This window comes from Canis aureus, chromosome 11 (assembly GCF_053574225.1).
Source record: "Canis aureus isolate CA01 chromosome 11, VMU_Caureus_v.1.0, whole genome shotgun sequence".
NCBI lineage: Eukaryota > Metazoa > Chordata > Mammalia > Carnivora > Canidae > Canis > Canis aureus.
This window is the reverse complement of record NC_135621.1, coordinates 49,174,268-49,194,406: the sequence shown is the minus strand read 5'-3', so window position 1 is coordinate 49,194,406 and position 20,139 is coordinate 49,174,268. Positions and strand designations below refer to the sequence as shown.

General features: G+C 36.0%; 1 protein-coding gene across 1 annotated transcript in view; it reads left to right on the top strand.

The window, feature by feature from the left end:
* LRPPRC (leucine rich pentatricopeptide repeat containing) overlaps positions 1-20,139 on the top strand; it is a 112,686-nt gene that overhangs the window by 76,124 nt on the left and 16,423 nt on the right. The window contains exons 26-30 of the mRNA XM_077915239.1: positions 2,669-2,737; positions 3,558-3,648; positions 11,577-11,719; positions 11,856-11,961; positions 14,668-14,794. Of these exons, the coding sequence (XP_077771365.1) occupies positions 2,669-2,737; positions 3,558-3,648; positions 11,577-11,719; positions 11,856-11,961; positions 14,668-14,794 (536 nt within the window). The remainder of the gene's footprint in view (positions 1-2,668; positions 2,738-3,557; positions 3,649-11,576; positions 11,720-11,855; positions 11,962-14,667; positions 14,795-20,139) is intronic.

Genomic DNA, 20,139 nt, shown 5'->3' with positions numbered 1-20,139 from the left:
AAAGTAGTCAGGGCAAAGAAACTTTAAGTTCAGAGTGTCAGTGTGGAGCTTCTTTAGTTAGTGGTAGTCATGGAATTTGAGATTGGGTTCTGATTTCACATTTTCTCTTGTTTCTCCTTACACCATTCCTACCTCTGTGATCTGTCTCTCTTTTTATTTTTATTTATTTTTTTAAAGATTTTATTATGAGAGAGAGAGAGAGAGAGGCAGAGACATAGGCAGAGGGAGAAGCAGGCTCCATGCAGGGAGCCCAATGTGGGACTTGATCCTGGGACTCTAGGATCATGCCCTGAGCCAAAGGCAGATACTCAACCGCTGAGCCACCCAGGCATCCCAATATTCGGGTTCTTGTTTTTGCTGGTCCATTCCCTCTTACGCACTTGATTTTCTTCCTGCTACATTGAGTAGAGGATATGAGGTAGTTCATTTATTTTCCATTTCACAGTTCTAGCACTAATGGCAGGAGAAATCAAAACAGGTAAAAACTTCTATTTGAGTCTAATTTAAGATGGTTTTCCTTGACATAGAGTTTGAAGTAGAAGAATCTTCATTGCTTTCCACTTTAAAGATAATAATTACTTGCTAGGTCCTTTTACTAGTATATATAGAAGCCTGTTATGGTAACAGCAAATTTTATATCAGACTATGTAACAAAATTAAATGAGAATTATTTTTTATTTTGCATTACTATTATTCTTACACAAGTGAACCTAGTACTAAATTGTAACTTGACAAAGAATGTTTTGAAGCACAGTAACCTCGGTGGAAACAAACATGCCAGGTTTTTTATTTCAAAAATTATTTTATTCTCACTGTCCATTAATTAGATTGTATGTAGCAAAAACAAAAACTAAAAAAAAAAAAAAAACTAGGTGAGTTCATTGTTTTAATTAAGCATTAACTGGTTCTTTGAAAAGTTATATTTAACATCCCAATAGAATTCTATTCTTCTCCGTATTTTTATTACATTTTCTATTTTTGCTTTCAACTTGTAGTGTTTAAAATTCAATAAGATGTTAAGAGATAAGCCAGAAATGTAGACTATTACAGAAGCCTAGGAGATTTAGTTAATCTGACCTAGATGTTCTTTTGATGATTGAGATTTATAATGTGAAAACAGTTCTCAATTTCAAAATGAAACGTAGGAATATCTGTGGAATAAGTCAGCTGTCCTGCCAATGACAGGCGGATTAATCAGCCACAAAAAGGAAGAGTTACCATAAAAGTTGTGCTATTTGGATCAGCAGTAACATTGAAGTTACAAGTGAATGTGGTCCTTGCATTTTGCCTTCTTCTAAAGAGGACTGTCCAGCATTTTTGCAAGGGCTTCTTGTACATGTTTGCTTTCATTTGGTTTCATTATTATTGGTTTCATTTTCCGTGTAATGCATGTGAAACCAAAGAGGTAATGTGAGAAAAATCTTTGAGTAGAAATTGTAGAGCAAATGTTAAGTATTAATGATATGTGAGAATATATTAAGCATTTGGTCTATTCAGCATTTATTTCTTGTATCCCAAAATGTACATTCTTACTTGCACAGTTAGAATGAGAACACTTTTATAACTTCTAGCGTACCAGTTTGTTATTGTACCAAATCCTAAGATGTTAGTGTCTGCTTCAGTTCTTAATTGAACATTGTACAATATTATTTTAAGGAATAAAAAAATGAAGACTTAAAAGTAAGCGATTAGCTTTGAGGGATCCCTGGTTTAGTCAACGAAGCTGAGTGGAGAAATCAGTGGAGGTACCTCCTCTAGACTGGAGCAGCCAGGGCTAATGAGCATGTAGTTTTCTTATCATAATGCTGTGATTGAAATGTAGTATTTAATGGGGAAGCCCTCTTACACATGATGAAAATACTGTAGTTAGAGTGACAAATCCTTGGAATTATGTGTGAATTAGTTTGCCTTTTATTCCTGGATCCAGTATTATAAAATAAGTGCTTTGAAGCCAGAGTTATTGACTAAAACCCTAGTAATTTCTGATTGAGAATATAACATATATCTCAGTAATTGAAATAAATTAAGACTATGAACTAATTTAAAGTGCTTAGCTTATTTGGAGTACCTAGTTCTTTAAACATTTAGACAGTAGGCAAGCATTTGTGGTATTCAGAATACTTTTTATCTAAATTTTACAAAGTATGTTTCTTTTAAAGTAAAAGCCATTGGTTTATTGTTGTGATGATGATTAATACATTTGTGTAACATTAATATTTTTTGCTTCCTGAACCTTTTGGGATCTCTGAAGTGTGTGTGTGTGTGTGTTTAATTTGACATCTTTTGGAGTTGATTTAGTTCATGGAGTCAAGATTTCCTTTTGAACTAAAGAAAGTTTAACCATTTTACTATTTAAAGATTTATGGAATGGAAATTGACCTGCAAAGGAACATTTTGACGTAACTCAAATCTTCTAGATATTGGTTACTAATGCAGGTTACTATTTATGCTCTGTTTTAATCCTAAAACAGAGCATAAATAGTATGCTATGATACTTTGTATGTTAGTGTCTGCTTTGATAACTGTGATATTAAGTTACAGGTTTCTTTTATGTAGTATTTGGGAAGGACGCAGTAGATTCATTAGAAGGAAAACTATTTGTCTTTAGGGGAAATTAACATTTAGCTTAACCTTACCTCATGTGCTATATGATTATTTTATTTTACAGACTCCAGGCATTAGAGCTCGATCTACAAGACTCCAGTGGTTTTGTGATAAATGTATTTCAACTAATCAGGTTTGTGTTTAATTTCTGGTTTCAAGCACGTGAAACTCCGTGGAAAGCAAGTATCCTATATGTCATATGAGCATTGGGGATTTTGAGACATAAAACATTATTAATGGGAATAGCATAATTTTGGTGGTTTTCCAAATAAACAGTAGCTTAATTCTTGATCCTGAGTTGCAGTGGAATCCCTGAAAATTTTAATTTGGCCCCCAAAGATTTTAGCTTGCTTTATCCTAGTTTTTGGCTTGAGCAAGCTAATCTGGTCTCCTTTGCAGTTTAAGTCTGCTTCCGTTTTTAGTGACTAGGGGAGTCACTTGAAGGTAGCCCAATGGAATTTCTACTTCCCGTCTCCACCAGTGTGTAGATACTCCTATCCTGCCAAGTGAAAACCACAGGGAAAGAGGAATATAACACCTGGGTGTGAAGGAGTAGTGTTATTAATAAATAGAGGATGTACTACTCACTGAATCCTCTACCCTAGATATCTCTGAATTCTTCAAAATGCATCTTCATAGAGGTTCCCGCAACCAGATGATTATTCATGTTTTGTTCTTGATTACAAAGTCCTTCAGCTTTTTAACTTCAAAATATTGTTTTTAATTATGACAAACTGCATATATAACATAAAATTTATCATTTTAACCATTTTTTAAATGTTCATTTCAGTGACACTAAGGTACATTCACATGCTCAGCTCTTTAACTTTTGAAAATGAAGTTAATCTGCCCTTTGGGTAAAGCTTATTTGAAGAATTATTAAACCAAGATTTGTCAGCTATAAAATATGTCCTTTACACAGTCTAGATCCATCTATTAATCTTATTTTTAAGGTTGAAGTTCTAGAAAAATTAGTGGAGCTGACACAGAAGCTGTTTGAGTGTGATAGAGACCAGCTGTACTACAGTCTGCTAAAACTGTATAGTAAGTAATCTGACTATTCTTCATGTTTTCATCTTGAGATATTTATTCTATTGAGAGCAGGTGCAATAAAAGAGTAACAGGAAGGTGTAGTGATTGTCACATGTGTGGTCTTCAACAGACACTTACGTAGAGGCCAGATTGAATTTTATCACAGAATATTATATTGTATCACTCGACACCATACAGTTTCCATAATTTCTGACAGTCTTATTGCAGTAATGAAAAGGTGAGAAAAAAACTTTATCAGGGCCACAGAATTTAATAGGACTTTTTAAGGAGAGACTAATTTTTTTCCTTCTTTTTATTTAAGTTCTCTAATAGATTTACCAGTCACTCCTATAAATCATGTAATCACTAACATGTTTATGTGTATAAGATATTTTGCCAGAAAAATGCATGTTGATACACAGACTAAAATATTTTTAGGGCAGCCCCGGTGGCACAGCGGTTTATTGCCGCCTGCAGCCTTAGGTGTGATCCTGGAGACCCGGGATCGAGTCCCACGTCAGGCTTCCTGTATGGAGCCTCCTTCTCCCTCTGCCTGTGTCTCTACCCCTCTCTCTCTGTCTCTATGAATAAATAAAATCTTTAAAAAAATTTTTTTAAGTTTATATTGTAATATAGTTTTTGTTGATTTTATATTTTTATAAATATTTTCTTAGATTACCTATAAAAGACTACATTGAATGGCTATACTAGAATTTACCCAGCCAGTCTTTTTTTTTTTTTTAAATTTATTTTTTATTATTGGTGTTCAATTTACTAACATACAGAATAACACCCAGTGCCCGTCACCCATTCACTCCCACCCCCCGCCCTCCTCCCCTTCTACCACCCCTAGTTCGTTTCCCAGAGTTAGCAGTCTTTATGTTCTGTCTCCCTTTCTGATATTTCCCACACATTTCTTCTCCCTTCCCTTATTTTCCCTTTCACTATTATTTATATTCCCCAAATGAATGAGAACATATAATGTTTGTCCTTCTCCGACTGACTTACTTCACTCAGCATAATACCCTCCAGTTCCATCCACGTTGAAGCAAATGGTGGGTATTTGTCATTTCTAATAGCTGAGTAATATTCCATTGTATACATAAACCACATCTTCTTTATCCACTCATCTTTCGTTGGACACCGAGGCTCCTTCCACAGTTTGGCTATCGTGGCCATTGCTGCTAGAAACATCGGGGTGCAGGTGTCCCGGCGTTTCATTGCATTTGTATCTTTGGGGTAAATCCCCAACAGTGCAATTGCTGGGTCGTAGGGCAGGTATATTTTTAACTGTTTGAGGAACCTCCACACAGTTTTCCAGAGTGGCTGCACCAGTTCACATTCCCACCAACAGTGTAAGAGGGTTCCCTTTTCTCCACATCCTCTCCAACATCTCCACATCCTCTCCAACATCTCCACATCCTCTCCAACATCTCCACATCCTCTCCAACATCTCCACATCCTCTCCAACACCAGCCAGTCTTATGTGACTAGAATTCTATTTCCCACATTATAAAACAGTGCTGCATTAGCCATCTTTGTACCTTAATCTTTGTTCACACCCTTAGTTGTTTCCTTTGGCTGGATTTGTATTTGTGTTCTGAAACTCTTGATCTCTATTACCAAACAATACTCTGGTATGTCAATTCCAGTTTATACATTTGGGCACTTTTCAGTCTCTTTTAGGGTATTTGGGTGGAGAGGAACGACACTTTTTTTTTTATTTTATTTTATTTTTATTTTTATTTATATTTTTTATTTATGATAGTCACAGAGAGAGAGAGACAGGCAGAGACACAGGCAGAGGGAGAAGCAGGCTCCATGCACCAGGAGCCCGACGTGGGATTCGATCCCGGGTCTCCAGGATCGCGCCCTGGGCCAAAGGCAGGCGCGAAACCGCTGCGCCACCCAGGGATCCCAGGAATGACACTTTGAAGAGTCAATGACCTTTCTTTCTTTCCTTGCTTTGTAGATATTTGATGTAGATTATTTTCTTTTTCTTTGGGAAATTTTCCTTCACCAAACATAGACAGCAGTGAATAACTTAACTCATTTGTCTTTTTGAATTTATATTTGTTATCATTAGAAGCTTTATCTTCCATTTTGATGGTATAAATAACACTTGCTGTAAAATTTCTATTTCAGTTGCTTTTTGCATTGAAGTATATACTTCATTATGTAATTCTGAAAACTCTTAAAATTCGGGGCACCTGGGTGCCTCAGTGGTTGAGCATCTGCCTTTGGCTCTGGTTATGATCCCAGGGTCCTAGGATCGAGTCCTGCATCGGGCTCCCTGCAGGGAGCCTGCTTCTCCCTCTGCCTAGGTCTCTGCCTTTTTCTCTGTGTCTCTCATGAATAAATAAAACCTTAAAAAAAAACTCTTAAAATTCAATATTTTTGGGGTTGAATGGTCAAATTCTGGCATATAATACTGAGATTGTTATTGAATATATACAACTAGAAAAGTTACATTTTAGGTATTTAGTCTTTAATTGGTGGGTTATAACTTGTAATTATATAAAGGTAATTCTTTCCTTTCCCCACGCCTTTCTCCCTTTTGAGGAACTATTTCATGCTTAAATTCTAATTTTATACCAATTTTTTTTTAAAAAACCTTGAATTTATGTATCCAAGTGAGTCTCAGCAGTTAAAATAGTCCCTACAGAAGACCATTATTCCTAATTATGCTGGATAATGAGGAGGACACCGCAGATTAAAAGGTAGTGCTCTGTGCAGTTTGGCCTTTAACCAAGACTAACAGTATGGAATGAACACCCAGAAGAATGTACCAGATTCTGTGGTAGTCCAGGGAAGGTGGAGGTGGCCAGCCTCACAAACGTCTTTTTTTTTTTTTTTAAGATTTTTATTTATTTATTCATGAGAGACACAGAGAGAGAGGCAGAGACACAGGCAGAGGAAGAAGCAGGCTCCCTGCAGGGAGCCCGATGTGGGACTCGATCTTGGGTCTCCAGGATCACGCCCTGGCCTGAAGGCGGTGCTAAACCACTGAGCCACCCGGGCTGCCCTAAACGTCTTTTTTTCCTATGCAGATGACCTTTTGCTGTGGTTTTTTAAAAAAGAAAGTAAAGAAAAAGAACTAAGTTCATCTTAAAATTTCCTTTAGGAGTAAGCAGTCTCTGAGGCTTATTACCATTTCTTTCTCCTTAATACCTTCTCTTTGCTTTTGTTGGACACCTTCCTCCAGTTTGTTGCTCTGTATTTTAGCCAGTAGTGTGAATCGCCCTATAATGTGAGGGTGACCTCTTCTAAGGCTGGAAGTCAGAAGAATCATTTTCACGAAGTATACTTTCTAAACCAGTTTATATACTCCTACCTTTTAGCACTATAAATAGACAATGTGGTTGTAACCTTAATCCTCTCTGAGGAACAAACAAGCTCTCCTTTGTTGGCCTTCTCTTCCATTTTGCCCTTGTATCACTGCTGAAACATGTTAAATAGTTTATAAAGCACCATGGACTCAATTCATTTGAAAAGGAACATATATAGAATGATAAATGAAATGTGGTCCTATTGTACTTGAAAAATCCATATTTTGGATTGTGGATTTCTGAGAAAATAATTTGTGTGGCCTACTGGAACTTGTTATGAGCTCATTCTTTCTCAGGATATTATTTTAGTCCTTGAAAGAAGTTGGCCTAATTATTTGGGGTATTTGTTGAAGAGCATTTTTTCCTTTGTTTTAAAATGGTACGTCAACACCCATACTTAATGTTGTTGTGAATCACAACATACTACAGAAACAGGCACAAAACAAAGATACACATTGCTCAGTGTCAGTGCTTTATGATAGTCAACATTCATATAACGATAGTCTAGTAAGAAATAGAATCTGTCACATTCAAACTGTATTTCTATCTTTTCTAAATACTTTGACCTTTCATTGTGATAGTCTTGCAAAATTAGTTCCTAAGACCTATAACATTACATGAATGAAGCAACCACTTCTCCTGCATAAAGAATATATTATACTGGGGGCATCCCTGGGTGGCTCAGCGGTTTAGCACCTGCCTTTGGCCCAGGGCGTAACCCTGGGGTCCAGGGATCGGGTCCCGCATCGGGCTCCTGGTGTGGAGCCTGCTTCTCTCTCTGCCTCTCTCTGTGTGTCTCTCATGAATAAAAAAGTAAAATCTTAAAAAAAAAAATATATATATAGAGAGAGAGAGAGAGAGAGAGATTACAATATTTTTGCCTTCTTACTGAACATTTTCTTGTATTCTAAACACTTCAGTTTCTTTTTATATGTATTAAACAGTTTATTATTCGTACACATTATTGGAAAATAAAAACAACTTTAGGTTTGAAATTTTGCCTTAAAATTTTTTCATGTCTGTTTTTAAAGATCCAACATTGATGACTTTGGCATTTATTCTACCTAAGAAGTTACTTATGTGCTATTTTTTTTTTCAGTATTTATGGCCATTGACATTTCTTTTCAGACGGTGGATTCCTCATTATTATACAAGTAATACATGAGTATATTCCAAATTACTAAAGATTCAAGCAATAGTATAGAATCAAAAGTGGAAATGTCAAATTGCCCACTCATTCAGAAGTAACTTGTCAATTGGCCATCTTTCCAGTTATTTCTTTGTATTTCTAACCATTATCCATTTTACATATATAAGTTATTTTGATTGTTTTATACACTACTTGTTTCATACTCTACATTAAGTTTTGTAGCTTCCTTTTTTACTTAACATGAAATAAATCCCCAGGGAGAGATCAATGCCTTTTCTTTCTTTAATTACCAACTTTAAGTGCTGGTGCCCTTGGAACTTCTAAAGTTGACCATTGATTTTTTTTTTTTTAATTTGTGAGTTCATTATGTATTTTAATATATTTGTGTTTCAGTTTATTGTAACCATTATCCTTTTTTTTGGGTAACCATTATTCTTGTGGTGCTCAGATTGTTCCATCTTTGACCAGTGGGGACTCCTTTACATAGGCTCCTATGTCATTTGATGCACTTCTCTAGTCTTTGATTGTTTTCAGGCAAAACAAGTCAATCCAGGCTTGTGTAGCATAATCTCTGTTCCAGACCTGGAGTCCTTGTTTTAAAGGGAAGGTTATTTAGAGACCATAATCAGACCATAATTCAGAAATTGCCCTATTCAATCAGTAATTTGTAAAAACTTGCCACTCTAGGGCAGCCCCGGTGGTGTAGTGGTTTAGCACCGCCTGCAGCCCGGGGTGTGATCCTGGATACCCGGGATCAAGTCCCGCTTTGGGCTCCCTGCATGGAGCCTGCTTCTCCCTCTGCCTCTCTCACACACACACTCTCTCTCTCTCTGAATAAATAAATAATTTTTTAAAAAAATCTAAAAAAAAAAAAAACTTACCGACTTTATAATTAAAACCCTGAACTAGAAATTTTCGTCTCTTAGTTCAATACCATACAGACTGTGTATGCAGTGCCAACTGTTGTTATTCACTGGTCATATAGCCATAAATTACAGCCCCACAACTATTTGTATTCTTGTAAACTCACTAGTAGTCTCTAAAATCATTGGTTGTGGGGGCAGCCGGGGTGGCTCAGCGGTTTAGCGCCGCCTTCAGCCCAAGATGTGATCCTGGAGACCCAGGATCGAGTCCCACGTCAGGCTCCCTGCATGGAGCCTGCTTCTCCCTCTGCCTGTGTCTCTGCCTCCCTCTCTCTCTGTGTCTCTATGAATAAATAAATAAAATGTTTAAAAAAAATAAAATAAAATAAAATCATTGGTTGTATAACGTAACAGTTCTGAGAGATTAGTTAGTAGTCAGCCCTCTTGTTCTTTAAAGAAGGAGAACCGTGAGTTCCAGAAATGTGATGATGGGATTGAGAAGCAGAGCATCCAGTTCTTGGTCACAGCTCAGGTTATGGCTGTTTGATTCTCCAGGTAACAAGTAGAATTGTTATCTTGGTAGAAGGAATTTTAAGCCCCAAAGGGATATTATGGCCGAAAGATATGCCCTCCTTGTGCCTTTGTTAGGATTTCACACAGGTACAGATGTTAGCACACTGAGTAGTTGGATTATCTCAAATTTTTATTATGTATTTTGTGATCCAGGTATATTTACAAGAAGTTTTTTCCCTTTAAACAAAAAAAAAGTGGGTGTTTTATGTATGTCTGTTTTGTATCGATGTGTGTGTAAATATAAGTGACTGAGTTGTTTCATGCTATATATATATATATATCTAATTTTCATATATTTTGAAATATTTCCTTGTATAAGTTGCTATTCCGTTTTAATTAAAGGTGCATCTTTGTAACATCTTGTCCTCCTAAAGTAGAAGCTTTCATATACTTGTGCCTTTTCTAGAAGAAGAAAATTACTTTCCTAGAGTTGTTACAATTGAAGACACAAGAGTTGTACATCCTCCACCCACCTTCTCTTCAGTGTTTGGAATAGGCATGTTATCTTAAAAATGAATCTCTAAAAAGCATCATAGCAGGGATGATACCAGTTCTTAGAAACCTTCCCTGTGTCTTCCATAGTCCCTAGGTATACTCTTTGGCAGGGGACAGTAGTGTTCTACCTTTCTCTTCTCCAGAATTACAGATGCTGGAGCTTGGGTTTTGTTTTTCATTTATTTAATCCAATTAGTTTTATATACTCTCATACTTGAGAAATTACTCTTGAATTATACATTACATGAGAACATTTTAATGAAAGAAAAGCATAATTAGCTTATGAGAGTCTTGTTTTGAAAACAGATTATAAATTTAAGGGGTTTATATGTGAATGATTTTATTATCAAAGTATATACAAAATCACTACAATCTGTATATGACCCGGGGAAATTTTCCTACTATTATCTTTTTCTTTGTTGCAGATTTCTGAAAGAACATGAATGTGTTTTATTTTTGTTCTTTGAATTTTTTTACTTCCAGGAGCCATTAGCTTTTCAGTTGGACAAGTGTGGAGAGAATCTAGGAAAATCCCATCTCTTTTAGTATTTTTGTATTTTTGAGAAATACATTTATGTATGTTTTCTGGAACATTTGTGTTCTGAAACAGCCCCCTTCCTAGAACTGACTATGCACAATGAAAATACTCTTCATATTTGAACATTTTAGAAAACACACTTAAAGCAGTATTTCTTTGTGCTTACTAGTTGTATTGAACTTATTGTCATGATATTTTTCATATTTTGCTCTAGTTCTTCATAAGCAAAAGTTTATTAAATGACTTGCCTTTTTCTGTTTTCAAAACCTATCAGAATGTTTAAAAATAAAGTCTTAATTATTAAATTTTTGCTGTTTGCAAAGATCAGGTTACCACATAAAAGGAACTTGATTTTTCAGTATGAAGGAATCTGCCTGTTTCCTTCCAATAAACTTCCCTTGCCCTATAATACTTGCTTAGTCTGTTGGCGTTATTTTTGGGATATAAAAAAATCTATCACATGGTGTCCTAGACATTCTTCAAGTCAGCAGAAGAGACAGAATTATCCTTATTCTACTAAATGAAATGGATTTGTTTTTGTTGATTTGACATTTTTGAAGAAAATCATACATTTGTGTTCTTCCAATCACTTTAGACCTCCAGCTGTGTATTATACTGTATATATGTATCCATCATCTTTCCAAAGTCTGGTGGGCACAGTTGAATTGCTATCTGTTTCTGATTTTGATTTCAACAATGGGCAACTTCTCAGTTACTTTAAAAAGACAGACTTTTTATTAACATGATTTTCAAAGTGTAGTAAAGGGGGCTGTGGATTTTTGTTTTTTAATAGGTAAGGAGTTTCCATTGTTGAAAACTCAAAAAGTATACAGAAAAGTCTTTTCACCTTTGGCCCACAGTTATCCTGTTCTTTCCCTGGAAGCAATATTTGGAATAATGCTTACTTCAACCTGTAATAGGAAAAAATTCTAAACATTTTTATGAATTCTTCTTAGGATGTTCATTAATTTCTGCTTACTCAAATTTTACAGAAATAAATGGTGACTGGCAAAGAGCTGATGGTGTGTGGAATAAAATGCAAGAAGAAAATATTATTCCACGTGCAAAGACATTAAGATTATTAGCAGAAATCCTTCGAAACAGTAATCAGGAGGTTCCATTTGATGTACCTGAGGTAATTTGTTTTTAACTGTAAGCATAACAGGTTTCATTGTCAGTAGAACTACAGGGCATAGTTTAGCCCAGTTTTATACTAAAAAGATCAATCTGTATACCAGTTTTTGTTTAACCGAATAACTTTTGTTTTTAAGTTGTGGTATGAGGATGAAAAGCACTCCGTGAATTCTTCACCCTCACATGCAGAAATTAATATCCAGAAAGATCTATTGAAGGCCTGCAGACAAAAGAAAAGCAAAGGTAAATCCATATGGTGGGGTCTTCTAATAGCAACATGGCATCTAAGTCTTTCTAACAAATTAGTAGTGTTCTAGGAGGGAGATGGAACTTACACATATTAATTATTTTCTTTTGTTCTTTAAATTAACAAGGACATTTTGGGAAAGTTGGAAAAAATTATCAACGAGTAGTAGATAATATTAAGGAATTATCCCATCCTTTTTAAAAAAGTTTCTTTTTTTAGTGATCTCTGTACCCAGTGTGGGGCTTGAACTCATGACCCTGAGATCAAGAATCTCATGCTCTTCTGACTGAGTCAGCCAGGTGCCCCTATCTCATTTTTGTTATACGATAGTGGTATTAAGTGGTGGTAATAGGACAGTGTCCTTAAATTTTGAGATCTATAATGAAGTACAGAGAGATGAAAAGAAATTCAAGATATCTATAATTTATTTTAAAATAGCTAAGCCATAAGGAACAAAGATAAAACAAATCTGGCAAAATGATAATTGTTAGATGAAGGTGATGGGTATGTAGAAGGGTCCATTATACCATTCTTTATATTTTTCTATGCATTTAACATCTTTTATAATAAAAACTAAAATAGGCCTTTTATCGAAAATTATACTACGAGGTAAAAAAATAAGCTCTTATGCTTTCTCAGTCATGAAGAGTAACTTTATCCTTTGGGTCATTTTCCTTTGCAGCATATTTAGTGTATACACCCCTGAGTTTTTCAACATCAATATGTTTAACCTAAATCTAAAATTAATTATGACCATCATTACTATTTGAGTGTATTAGTGGAATTCTGATTTGACTGAAATGAATATAAAATACAGTTAACTGTTTTGAAGGCTCTAGAATGCCTTTGTATATTGACTTTGTAAAAATTGTTTTTATTTAAGACAAATGCTTAACCAATTAACTAAATAAATATAATACAGTATTTATTATAAATGTACCCCTGTTCTAGTTTTAATATATAATGTATATTTATCCTATTAATTCTTCAGAGTTTTTAGTTACTTTTGTGTATATCTCAGGATTTAAATGCTTAGCAGAAAATAAGTACTTTGGAAATGCATCGCTTGCTTTATCGAATTTCTGGTAATTTAGGATATACTTACTGACTTTCACACCAGAAACTTGTGGTGAATGAGTGTGGGGCATTATTATAGTGATGGCCTTTTTCTTTCTTTTTTCCAAGTAATAGAGAATAATAAACAGAGCCATATCAATTCATACAAAGACTACAATTTTAGAGGTGCCAGGGTGGCTCAGCTAGTTAAACATTCCACTCTTGATTTCAGCCAAGGTTGTGATTTGGGGTTGTGAGATTTAGCCCCATGTGGGGCTCCATACTCAGAGTGCAGAGTCTGCTTGAGTTTCTCTCTCCCTCTGCCTCTCCCCTTATTCACATGTGCGTGCACATTGCTCCAGCTCTCCTTTCCTCAAATAAATAAATCTTTTTAAAAAAACTATAATTTTAGAAAACAACTAGTGATATTTTCTAGATTATTATGTTAATCTTAAGTATTCTAATTATACTTACATTTTATTGAGCAAACTATGCTTATTGGGTAGTAGACAATAATTACTGAATGATAGATTTTATCTGTTTTCCTTGGTTAAGATGCAAATATTGCTGTCATACCTTTTCTCTTTAGTTTTCTCTGAATTTAGCATGAAAGAATGTTTTTGACATTGTCACTTCAGTTTAATTGAAGGGCTCTTGCAAACTGCCCTAACTTTGAAATAGAAATATCATGTCTACTTGTTCAGAAACCTCTAAAGTAGTTCAGAATGTTCTGAGCATTAATACCATGTTCACTCCTAGTCGTGTGTACTATATTTCCTTACATTGAGCTTTATACCCATCGAAGGTCATACATGATAGTTCATTGGTGCCCCATCTCTTTTGTGATTTGTTTATACACACCAGAGAGTGGATTATAGTTTCAGTTGGATGTTTATAGCCAGGCAATTTTATTTCAGAAAAGTAAGTGACTGAAAAGTGTAGTTACTTCTCTTTTGGTAACATCTTTTCATTCACTGACAGTTATTGTGAACAAGTGAAATAAAACTGTTAATCAGTCAAACAAATGTTGCTTAGTTTACTTGTTAGATACCTGTATATTTGAAAATTGTATGTTTTTGTATAAGTCCTGTCGTAGCCAAATAATTTGATCTCCTAATTTTAGAATTATAGGCTATATTCACTTTAATGCTATTGTGTTGAAATGTTAACCATTGTAACCACCCACTTATAGATTAAAGATTGCTTTAAAATGCATCTTTTGCTCCCCTCAATCTAAATTATACTTCTGGTTTATTTGGACCTTAACACGTATTTTGCAATTTATTTTGAAACCGGTATCATCTTTTGACAAACCAATTCAGAAGAGTTATTTCTCATTTTTATTGGCATGAAAATAATTTATTGACTTCAGAGAGCTAGTATAAAAAGTAATTTTAAAAGGAAGTCCTTTCAGGTACCAGCCATGTGGCTTAAGTAGCATGTCCCATACTGTGACTTTGTTTTTATAAAGATGAGAAGGGTGACCACATCTGCTCTTTTGTTCAGTGTGTGTCTCTGGAGAAGTGGTATGGTGGGTGAACATGAAAACAAATGCATATGTGGCTTTGGAGCTTCGCTCTAGGGTGTTTTCCCTCCCTTTTGACATTTCAGAATAACATCATCTCTTTTTTTTTTTTCCTTCACAGATGCACATACTATTTTCCTGAAAGCACAAAAGCAAAACATTGTGTTGGACAGTGAAACTTACAGCAGTCTTATAAAATTACTGTTGGAGAAGGATAGTTTGGTAGAAGCAGTGCAAGTGAAAGAATTGTGAGTATTGGGACACCTGGTCGGCTCAGCGGTTGAATGTCCGGGCATGATCCCAGGGTCTGGGATCGAGTCCCACATTGCAGGGAGCCTGCTTCTTTCTCTGCCTATGTCTCTGCCACTTTCTCTCTGTCTCTCATGAATAAGTAAAATCCATATATAAAAAAAAAAAAGAGGGGATCCCTGGGTGGCACAGCGGTTTAGCGCCTGCCTTTGGCCCAGGGCGCGATCCTGGAGACCCAGGATCGAGTCCCACGTCAGGCTCCCGGTGCATGGAGCCTGCTTCTCCCTCTGCCTATGTCTCTGCCTCTCTCTTTCTCTCTGTGACTATCATAAATAAATAAAAATTAAAAAAAATAATAATAAAATAAAAAATAAAAGAATTGTAAGAGTCCATTTATTAAACTTGTCACTTAAAAAAAGTATCAGCTATCACTAGGATTTTCCTAATGATTTGTTGTAGTAGCAGCTGCTTGAATATCCTCAACCACACACAAATATCCTATGATATGATTTTCTAATTTCATGGGGGTTTTGTTTTTATTTTTTACAAAAGGTAAAAAATAAAATTACTGGCCCTGCAAAGTGGAGTACATTTTCTTTCCCTAATATAAGCTCACCACTTATTTATGAAGCCCATATAGAGAAAAATAATGTTTTCCCTTTATCATACTGTTTCTTGTTCAGCAGTTACATCCGTGAGCCTTTTGTGGTAGAAGGAGCCTGATATAACGAAAATACCGAAGGGCTTTGAACTTAGGTAGGGGTTTCAATCTTACTTGAAATCTCTATTGGGGAAATTACCTCCCATCTGTGAGCTTCATTTCTTCTATGTGGTGAGTGGATGATAATAAGATTTACACCAAAGATATAAAGATGTAACCCTTCTAGGTGTTAAAGGACATAAGAGTGAAGAAGAGAAAATATAGGTGCTCAAATTTTAAATGCCTTTCTCTTATACTTCTGTTGTGTTTTTTTGTTTGATTTTGGATTTTTTTTAAAAAGTTGGGTGGTGGTGGTAGAGGTTTTGTCTCTCTTGCCAGTTCATTAGAGTAAAATTAACCAGAATAAGAATAAAATTTTCTTACCTGGTGTGTTAGTTAATGGACTCTGTTGTCTTATTCCCAAGGAGTTATCATGAAAAGTTGAGTTATTAACCAGAAAAGGTCTAGAAGGGAGCAGATCACTGACCTGCTCTGGAATGGAGACCTGTCCTGATGATGAGTCAGTAGCCTTATTTTCAGTGGCAGAGGTCAGCCTTTTCCTAGTGTATTGCAAGTTCTGAAATAATCTCTCTTGGCTCGACTTTGGCCTTCAATATTTTTAAGTCACGTTACTTTTGAAATATTAGAATGCTTGCATAGAAAATGGATGCTTGCCATTCTTGCAGTTTGCTGGAAAATCTGGTGTTAATGCTATTGTTATGTTAAAGCTGTGTACCATAGGGTCATATTTACTGTGTTTCATTACTTTGAAAAGTGTATATGACTGTACTTGTCTGTGGAAATACATACATACACATGTATATAGGTGTATAGATATATCTATATACAAGTACAATATGTGTGTGTGTATATATATACACGCACACACATATATACACACATATCCCCACCGTGTATGTATGTATATATATATACACACACACACACACACACACACACACACACAGTCTTGAATCATCATTGGTATATCCTATGTCAACGACACTCTCACTAACACTTTTTAAAAGTTCACGTCTTTAATGTATTCTTTATCTCATTTGTGTGTTTTTACTCAGTTGCTAATTAAATTACGTATCTCTAGAATACTCAAGACATGCTCAATTAGTCACTTGGAAAATTTGACATTGAACAGTATACCATCATCTGTAATCATTGGAAAGGGGTGGGCGTTTTTCCTAAAATTACTTTTCTCAGAAAATTATTACCTAAACTCTATCCTAATACTGCCCATGTAATCAGCAGCATTCTGAAGCAACAGTGATTTGGGAGGAGCAGGGGCAGAGAACAGAAAGGAGCATTTTATGTTGAGAACTGGCTGTGATTAAGTGAAGGGACAGAAGCATAGAAGGAAAGTGTATTTAAATTTTTTAATCCTGAGGATGGTAACAGGAATCTCTGAAATACTTCCCCAAAATACAGATTATCTTTTTTTTTTGTTTTCATTTTTATTGGGCTTGTTTTAGAATGGTGAACCTCACATTCTGGTAGCATGAAAAGATCCCCCACAGCCCATCCTAAAGGTTCTGATTCATTTGATCTGGTGTGGGGCCCAGGAATCTGCATTTTACTAACCACCCAAGTGATTCAGTGATCACGTCATAAACATTTTGATCATATACCATTAATAGTGCATTGTACTAATGTAGTGCATGTTAAGTATATTTTAAAACACACAAAATAGAAATATTTCAGAGGATAAGATTTAGAAATAGAGGCTTAACTGTCTTCTTGCCTCATCCTAGAGCATTCATGCAGTGTGCATTCCTTTCATTGAAAATGGCTCACTGGGATCCCTGGGTGGCTCAGCGGTTTGGCGCCTGCCTTTGGCCCGGGGCACGGTCCTGGAGTCCTGAGATTGAGTCCCACATCGGGCTCCTGGCATGGAGCTTGCTTCTCCCTCCTCCTGTGTCTCTGTGCCCCCCCCCCCCCCGTCATGAATAAATAAATAAATCTTTAAAAAAAGAAGAAAATGGCTCACTGATGGTGGTTTTTCAAACTGATGTTGTAAACAGTGAGTCATAGTCCGTCTCTTTAATGGGACAGAACCAACATTTTGTTTAAATAGAAGAGAAAATAGTGAAGCGCTTCAAGTGGTAAAGATAGTTTTGTGAGTTTTATTTATATGTGCACTGGTAAGTAGTGTGAAACCTTTCTTACTGTGTGTGACTGGATCTTGATCACACAAGTGTGAAAACTACTGATCTAGAAGATGCTTGCAAGCACAGCCCTTCTGTTTTCCCTATATGTACAATGTGTAAAATGTAGGTTGATCTTTCCTTCCCTCCTTCTCTAGATCTTCATGAAGCCTTTCAGTACTCTTGAGGGCACTTCTGTCTTAGCTATGTTATCCTTTCAGGAGTATTTTGCAGCTGCCTTCCACATCTAGCTGGGTGGGCCTAAGAGAATCCTAGATGCAAAGCCTTACGGTGCCTGTAGGTACCTAATCAGGGTACCTAATCCTTTCCCTTGAAACCAAAAAAATGTTATATCTGACTATGAAAAATTGTTATCTTGGGGGTGCCCAGGTGGCTCAGTTGTTGAGCTTCTGACTCTTGATTTCAGCTCAGGTCATGATCTAAGGGACACGAGGTCAAATCCCAGGTCAGGCTTTGTGCTCAGAGCACAGGGTCTCCTTGAGATTCTCTCTTTCCCTCTCCCTCTGTACCACCCCACCCGTACCCCCCCCCCCACACACACACAGGAGCATGTGTATCCAAGTGGGTTCTCTCACTGTCTCTCTCAAATAAATCTAAAAAAATTTTATCTTGGGTTATTTTGAAAGTAACTCTTGGCTGGAAATTCAGAAGTGGTAGTTCAAGCTTCTAACTAGGTCATCTCTTCCAGTTGTACCAGTGCCCTGAGTAAAAAAGAATTGTTGCTTTTTCTAATGGCCATCTTTATTGTATTATGGTGTGACCAGATGAGCCCCAGTAGCAAGTAGCAGCACCCCCATGTATTTTGGTACTGTTATTGTCAGTTCATAGATAGTAATCTGTTGTTTGGGGGTTATTTTAGTCTGTTATTTTACTTGCATGATTCTACTTACTCAGTCTTAAGAGCAGTAGTTTTCTCTATGAACTAAAGAATGCAGTCGTTTTTTTTTTTTTTTTTTTTTTTTTGCTGTACCTTTGCTGTCTCTGATGTGTTGCATTCACTTGATCTCTAGTGAGAGTTCTTCATTTTTATCAATAAGGTAATTTAAACATTTCCTACAAGTTATGGAACCTCAAAAGTAACAGTAACAGCAGCCTTTAAAAAATTAGCCAACTCTGTTTCATTTTTAGTTAGAGTTACATTTCCCCATGTTTCAAAATTTAGATACAATGAATTCTTTCAAGGGGAGGGGAACTGCTTATTCAAAGAGCAGAAAGGGAGATTACTATTTTAAATCTCTGATAACACTAAACTGTATTTTTAGGAAATTGTGATTTCCATTCCTCTATCACAGTCGTTGCCACATGTGGCTGGCTAATGACTACCTTATTTATTGGACATCATGGATAAGGAATGTTCCCATAATCTGGGAAATTTGATTTGACAGCTCTGGACTAGTTTTTTTTTTTCTTATAAAAGGGAAGATCTGAAGTATGGGTCAGAAGTATAAACTTCTTTTATTCTTTTATTGTTTGAGAGAGATCTTTGTTCACAGAGATCTTTGCCAGTAACTTTTTGTAGTTTTTTTCTCATTTGGCTAGTTTGGAATATATTTTGGTTTGGAATGGTCAGTTTGTATATATGTAAAATATAGATGTTCAGTATATAATAGAGGTGGGGAGAGTTTCTGACTTCCTGTTAATCCCCACTTTTGTATTTCTATTGAATAGGCAGTTTCTTGAGATAGGAAGAGATTATTGAAAAAAATGTTCTGTGTTTTGAGGTTTTTGAAAGGCTGATAGTTCACACTTGATGTCAGTTAAAAGGAAATTTTGTTACTGCGTGTTTTCAATGAATTTAGGTAATATTTTCATGTAAATATGGTATAATACATGTAATAATGTTGGCTTAAGAAGTGAGCTTAATTTTAATAGTGCCTTCTGTTTATTTAATCATGCTAAAGATTGAGAAAGTAAATCCTTTATTTTATGCAGTTTATAGTCTCATGCACGAGTTGTTGACTTAAGAGCTTTGACAGATGGGACAAAGGAAAAAAGTCAAACTGAGCAATGGGTGCTTTGGTGGGATTAAGAGGATTGGTTGGGGGGATAAGAAAATCCTGTGGTCGGGGACTGCAGGGGTGAATCTCCGTGGCTGGAAGTGACTGACTGAGAGGATGGGCACGTCACAGTGTCTTTGGAGGATTTTCTTGGGATTGACGAGAATAATTTAGTAGTGACCCTGCTTTTCTCTCAATCTGGTCGGCTTAGATGTTCATGTCGGCAGGCCGAGATTGTTGGCAGCAAGATCATCACTGAGCTTGATAAGGCAAATGGTGGCAATTGCTTTTGCTCCTTGTGACCTGTGGAGATTTCCTAATCGGGAGATGAACCCTGGGGGCATTAAGGATGCCGAAATTTCATCATAGGAGATGTGCAAACAGTGTAGCAAACAGAAATCATCTCAGCCGAGGGTTGTTTTTTAATCACATAGGTTTTAGTCAGAAGTAAAGCGATTTTTGCTCTTGAG